The 7,051-nt window shown below is 36.8% G+C and overlaps 1 protein-coding gene across 2 annotated transcripts in view; it reads right to left on the bottom strand.

Moving 5' to 3' along the window:
• Nucleotides 1-7,051, bottom strand: part of kiaa0895l — a 26,498-nt gene that overhangs the window by 12,802 nt on the left and 6,645 nt on the right. For both annotated transcript variants that reach the window (XM_014001797.1, XM_014001796.1), the window contains exons 3-4: nt 700-843; nt 124-256 (exon numbers count right to left, since the gene is read on the bottom strand). In XM_014001797.1, coding sequence (XP_013857251.1) covers nt 124-256; nt 700-843 — 277 coding nt within the window. The remainder of the gene's footprint in view (nt 1-123; nt 257-699; nt 844-7,051) is intronic.

Raw genomic sequence — 7,051 nt, 5'->3', positions numbered from 1 at the left:
TTTTATAATTATTTTATTATTTCTGTAATAAAATTTCAAAAGACAAATTTGTAATGAACTCAAAGAACAAACTCCAACAAACAGCTTTATGTCAGWGTTTGAGGTTTGTAAGCTGCCACATACCGATCTCGTGCCTCAGCATCCCCTCCAGCCAGTGCTGCCGAGCCCCGGCCAGATTGATGGTAAGAGTGGGACGGCAGTTCTCCACCACCATCACTGCCTGCGACAGCAGCTCATCAGACAGACGTACAACGACCTGAGGACACAACATTCATGAAKTTTAGCAGCTTTTCTTCTTTACCTGAGTCTGTTTTGTTTTTATGAGGRTAAGGATGAGTCATGTTTTGCTCCCACAAACCAAAAACACAACTTTTAGGTTAATTGGTAACTCTAAATTGTCTCTAGGTGTGAGTGAGAGAGTGAATGGTTGTTTGTCTCTATGTGTCCCTGTGATGCACATGTGACCTGTCCAGGGTGTACCCCGCCCCTCGTACTGTGACCCCTGTCAGGATGGATGACTGCTACTTTACCTGCTAAAAGTCGTCCACTGCAGTGTTGTTTAATAATAATCCAATAATTAGGCATTACTGGTCCAATAATCACAATAATGAGTTTATTTTGTTCCAGCATTTAGTGYCCAACATAGTGTTTATATACTGTATCATGATTTGCACGCCCTGTGTGTTTCAGTGCACTCACCTCTCCCACGCAGCCCTCTTTCTGCAAATATTTGCGTACAGCTGCCCAGACCTGACTTTTTGGCAGAACGCTGCCACCTGTCAGCTGCTCGAAGTTTTCATAAGACTCAAATTTTCTCATGACACACTCCATGATTCCAACTGCCTGCAGGGGAGCATAAAAGTAAATCAATCAATCAGTCAATCAATCAATCAATTTGCAGACCAAAGTGTAGTATGAAGAATTTATCTTTCTCAGTGAAATCTGACCTACAATCATCCTTCAGAACGGTCCAAGATTGATGACTTTAAAGTTAATTTTTGACAAATTAACCTTATCAAATTAACTTTATCAAATATCAATCATGCCTTGTGAACCAGGCATAACTAGGCAGAGAAAGAAAAAGAAACAGTAACATAAATTTCTTAAATTACAAAAAACTTCTGTGGCTTTAAGAGATTTTTTCCAGAACTTCAGTCCTGCTTTGAGTACGCCACTCTCATCCCCCTGAGTGACCACTTAGACAAACTTTTGATCTCAATGAATCCTCTGTTGACCCCAGAGTCCAAGCCACCCTCTGGTGCACAACTTTGTTCCAGGCAAGGTCCACACATTCCAGTGGTAGTTTGGGTTTGGTTATGTTTTTTTAGCTGATGCAAGTTGAAAACCATCGCTTCCTCACTTGCACTGATAATAAATAGCCTCCTTCCCTCCAGTAAGGGGTAGGGCTTAAGGTGAATTAAGCTGTTCTTACATCTCTCATACATAAAGTATGAGGAAAGTTTTACCAAGGTATTTTCTCATTACTTTTAATATCTTGACTGTGCGAAGTGAAAAGTGACACAATAAGTGAACGTTCAGACGAGTTCAAGTTGATTCATAAAAGACAATGCAATCATTTATTTACACAAATTGAACAGATCATAAGTTACACCTGATTGTGGTTATTCCTATACCAAGCTTCAAAGTTAAATGAGATAAAAACTTGCGTCCGAATTTTAATTCACATCAACTCAGATTACTTATATAGAACAGTAAAACGTCAGTTCTGATGTTACAACCAAACAATTCTACTGGCACTACCAGCTTAAGTTTTGGCAAATAAAGACAAAGAAAAGAGGAAAGTAATGCTAGTATTATTACTAATTTTACTTTATCAAGAGTGTGGCCAACCGGATCAGCACGTCCCTTCTGCACTCAGTTTCCACATGACACGTCACCCCGAACACACTCAGTTTTACCTGGTGAGGCTTCTTAAGCGACCCCTGGGTAGACACTGTCTCACCTCCGATCAGTCAGGGAACTTTTTAATTGGCCCGCTCACTGTTCCTCGGTGAGAAAGGTGTTATTTCAGGTAACTTTTCGTCTGTTTCAGTCCAAGCCAGAAAGATTCAAGYTGTACATCCTGTGCCTTCTTTCAAAACAAAATCTCCCCTCGGGAGTTAAAACACATTTTGATACTTGCAGCCTCGGGGTGGGACCTTCGGCTGGCGTGCCGAGTCCCGGCCGTTAGATCTTCCCTATTTGGCACATGGGCAAGACCTAACGAGCCAAACTGGCTTCTCCGGAGAGAAACTCAGCATTCCTTCCTAGCTTGGCATCCAGAAAGAAGTGTGTCTCTCAAAGACGTCCGGGTTAGTAATAGAAACGGATGAACTTTGGTTCCGCCCTCAGGCGTTACGATGAGTCAGAGAAAAGGAAGAAAGATAAAGACTTGCCAGCCAGGCGCCAGTCAAGGGTAAATTCTGTGGTTGTTCACAACAGAATATGATAACATTTCTTTAGCTTTTCTCCAGATAGACTCTAAGAGAAATCRCTGCAAAACATTTATGATGGTTAATTAACATTTCTGTTTAAGTAATCAGTCTGAACCATTCTGTTAGTCCAGATGAACGATTTTCAAGAAAAACCCACAATTATATTACTGTGTTCCCAGTATTAACAGTGATTTATATAAAAACACAATAAAAACATGGTAATGATTTTCTCTGTGATTTTTTATACCATTAATTAACCTTTTAGACATGATAAAAGAGTAGAAGTGATTCCACTTTCTTGTGACAGTCATTATCATGATTTAACAAAAGCATAAACATTCTTAGTTAAACAACAAATGAATCATGAACAGAAGAGATTGTTCTGTCCATTATCTGATGAAGAGAACTGAGAAATTCTCCTAGGCTGAAATGACCTGCCATGGCCTAAATAGAGTTCAGTTTGTGACAGAGTTCCTGTCTTCTCGTCAGGCCTGTGCGAGGCCTGCTTCGAAGCAGTAAATCTTGTTTCTTCACTCAAGGTGACCCGTACACTCAATATTAACATCCGATATTGATTTCCCTCTATTAACTTTGTGTTTGTGTTGGGAGGGGAGATGGCTGGTCAAGTGGTATTTGTTTGATCATTATAGTGTTAGTGAATAAACGTCAGGAATAACTGAAGTGGAGAGCCATGTCAGTTGTCTGGTTGTTTTTTTACGGTATCGAAAAAAGACCCAAGTGTGTTTGTGCGTATATGTATATAAATAATTTGGGTGTTTGTGAAATATTGGTGAATATCAGTTATCAGCCATAACATAAATAATTATTTTTGGTATGGATATCGACTGAAATTTTCATTTTGGTGCATCCATAGTTCATACAAAGCAAAATGTTTACAAAAATAGTTAAGTTTATCTAAATTCCTACACAGATTAAACTCTGAATAAAATCTCATGTCACACGACATAATTTAGGCTTTAAATAAGTGAAATTTATTTTTGAATATTTAATTGTTGATCTCAAATTGTTAAACTATCAATTCTAAGTAATTACTTAACAATCATTTCCTAAAAATACTATTCTCCAAATTTGCTTTAGTTTTTTTTGTGTTGTCTTAATTTTTAATATTGTTGTTTTTTTATTTTTTAATTTGGATGATTTTGTAAAGGAAAAAATAAAAAGACAAATTTAACATCTTTCTCATTTTATAAACATTTATTGATTGTGGTAGGAGTTCCCTGGAATTCAACATATTCGGGCTGCAGTGTTTAGTTCTGGTTATAAAAAGAGCAAATAAATTACCCACTCTCTTATTGGTCGGTGAACCAACACGGTGCCAATATTTCTAGCAAGAGCTTTCAAGTGTAATAAAGGGAGGAGCAAGTGTCACCCCATGAATCTATGGAGGACCGAAACTGACATAATTAGAAATGAAGGCAGAAATATATAAATGGACAAACAAATATATAAATACACTTAAAATACACAAAATAAATTAAAAAAGGAGAACTTTACCTCATGTTTTAGAATTTAATTGACCTTCATATGTATTTTTCCAGCTTAGTTCCAATAAATTATATATTTTACCACATAATTTTAATGTTTTAAAAATGTATATTTTTTGTTTTTCATTTACATGCACATCTGTCTCAAATGAATATATGAATACACACACACACACACACACACACACACACACACACATTATATATAATAATATATAATATATATAATATATAATATATAGCATATATAGCATAATATATAGCAGCTAAACTATTTGGATATAAAGTTAACTTTTGAATTTGTTTGGAGTAAGTTATTTGAACTTGACCAGATAACCAAGTAATTCATTAACACTGCAGGTGAAAAAGAGAGGTTTATCAACTTGCACCAGATAAAAGGTTTATAACCAGAGTTGATACTGCCTTATCAGGAACCAACGTGGGAAGGTTTAATGCACATGATTGGACCCTAAAGTGAACTTAGTGTCAGTTGAGATCAACAGGTCACTCAGGAGAATGAGGGTGGTGGAGTAGAAGCATGTCTGAAATTTTTCAGATGGAACCAGGTCCTCTGTAAATTAGGTAATTCCCCAAAAGATTAACTTTTTCTCAGCTTAGATATCCTTTGCCTTTGCTGTCTTTGTCTATATTTTAACTGTATTTCTGTACTTGGCTCTGTATGAAAACACTAACAAAACATGTTCTTTTTTTAAATTGGTGAATGCAATGATCTTCTTTAAATTTCTGATATCCAAATACAAATATATTCTGTGAATTTGTTGCAAACACTAAACACCCCTCACCTCACACATAAAAGAAAAAAAACCAGACAGCATAGCATACAAGATAGCTGAAAATACTGAAAAATAATGTCATAAGATGATGACCACCATGATGATAAATGAACCTGAAGGTGATATGATTTGAAAAATGTGGTTAGGTTAAAATAATATTTATCAAAGTTAGTCTTTAATTTTAAATAGTTGTGTTGTATTTGTTGTTCTTTTCTTTCTGAAGGTAAACTCAAGTTACTGAAAATCTGTGAAGGTAAATATGTTGAAAAAGTTGTGAACTTGTGGCTTTGATTTCAGTATCTGTAGTAAAACATGCACCCCTTGGTTTTAATCAATTTCACTTGCAAATGTTTTTCCACGAATATATYCTAAAGTTACTAATGCATAGAAATTACATTTACATAAACAAAATATGACAGTGCAGACTTCTGATTCATCATTTATTTTATTTGTGTGTGTGTGTATGTCTAAGTACAACTAAAAGTCAAAGTTTACAACTTCTCAAATCTTACGCTGTGTACTCAGCTCTCCTGCAATGTGACCTCTGTGCTGCACATGTACTCCTCCCTTCTTGTGTGTGAGTTGCTTGTAGAAATGGGTGTTTATCTGTCAGCCAATCACAGCAAGCCGTGAGTTTCCTGAGTCCCAACAACCAATGGCTGCACAGACGGTTAAATGTGACAGCTGCTGCTGCCTCTTTGGAAAAATATGCTGGTGAAGATTCATTCAGGTCTTGCTCAATCCAAAAAAGGGTTAAGCACACAAAAAAACCAACTGTAGTCTTGTAAAGTTTTCAGTGCTGGTTTCCCAAATTATATTTCTGCTTCAGGTGATTCATCGAGCAAAAGCTCAGAACCATCTCCATCTTCTTCCACTTATCTGTAGTCAGGTCACGGAGGCAACAGGTCCAGATCTGAAACCCAGACATCCCTCTCTCTCCACAGCGACACTTTCCAGCTCGTCCTGGGGGACCCCGATGCGTTCCCAGGCCAGAGAGGATACATAAGGATATGAAGGATTGCCGTTCTTTCAGCACTCAGACTTTTGCCTTGAGCAAGGTGGACTCTGTCTGCAAGCAGTTCTGCTGAGGGTCGCTGGTTGTGGTTCCTGGACTTTGCTGGCCAGATGGAATTGATCTTGGAGAAGCTGAGAGCTCGGCGGAATTGCCCACACTATTTGTGTGATTGGATTCGCCACCTTGAGATGTACCAGCGGACATTAAGGCAGATTAAGGCAGACTCAAGAAGCTTATTTACCTCAAGTTCTGTCTCAAAACATGGCAATCCCCTATTTTACCCAAATCAAATGTTTTTGATTTAATATTTCCAAATATGTAAAGCATATAAATAAATGTTTAACTATTATTAGATAAAATATCAACCGTTAAAATAATTTCTTTGTAAATCCACACAAATTAAAATCTGTATTCGTGTGTACCTACTGTATTAGAGAACCACTGGACAGATTTTAATGAAACTGTCACAAAATAAGAAGGTTACAGCAACCACTTTTACAGAAACTGAGTTAAATTTTGGTGTGGTAGTAGCTGAGAGTGACTCAGAACACATACTATTAACACTGCACATCTTTGTTTAAAACTGGCATTATCTATTTGAGTCAACAGTGTCTTAATACAATGAGATTATCATACAGTAATCACTGGAGCTACATTTAGAGTCAACCCACTTCATGATGGTTGCCATAGCTAAATCTTAGCCAACACAAACATGCCTGTAACTTTTTCAAATTTACAGATGCTGGTGTGGTAGTACTAATGAACTCTAACACATCACAATAACACAATATTGTTTGAGACTGTGCCTAATGTTATTTTGAAGTTAGACCAAAATGACACTCCCATATTTTACCATTATAAGATGATCTCAGTTTTAAACTCTGACGTGAGGCAGCAGGCAATACACATTGTCTCAAGGAAGGCTAGGCTTTTAATTTGTTACATTATTTTGGGAAAATAAAAACTTTAGTTTTGTGCTTATGATGTGAACTTTGAGACTGATTTGTAAGGCTCTGTATTGGCAAGAATTTGGCAATACGATACATATCATGACAGAGGAGTCACGATACGATATATCCCGATATATCGCGATATATCTCAATATATTTCAATACTGTAAACAAGGCGATATATTGCGATTTTTTGGGTCCAAAAATTCTATTAAATAAAAACCTCTTACTGGAAAAAAAAAAAGAAAAAACAAAATTCATTGGGCCTCATGCAAGAACCGTTCGTACGCACAGATTTGTTCTTAAGTTGTGCGTACGAGTGATTTAGGAGAATTTGTGGCATTCACCAATG

This window comes from Austrofundulus limnaeus, unplaced genomic scaffold, assembly GCF_001266775.1.
Source record: "Austrofundulus limnaeus strain Quisiro unplaced genomic scaffold, Austrofundulus_limnaeus-1.0 Scaffold10, whole genome shotgun sequence".
In the NCBI taxonomy this organism is placed as follows: domain Eukaryota; kingdom Metazoa; phylum Chordata; class Actinopteri; order Cyprinodontiformes; family Rivulidae; genus Austrofundulus; species Austrofundulus limnaeus.
Note: the sequence above shows the minus strand (reverse complement) of the source record. Positions and strands in the feature narration are given on the sequence as shown.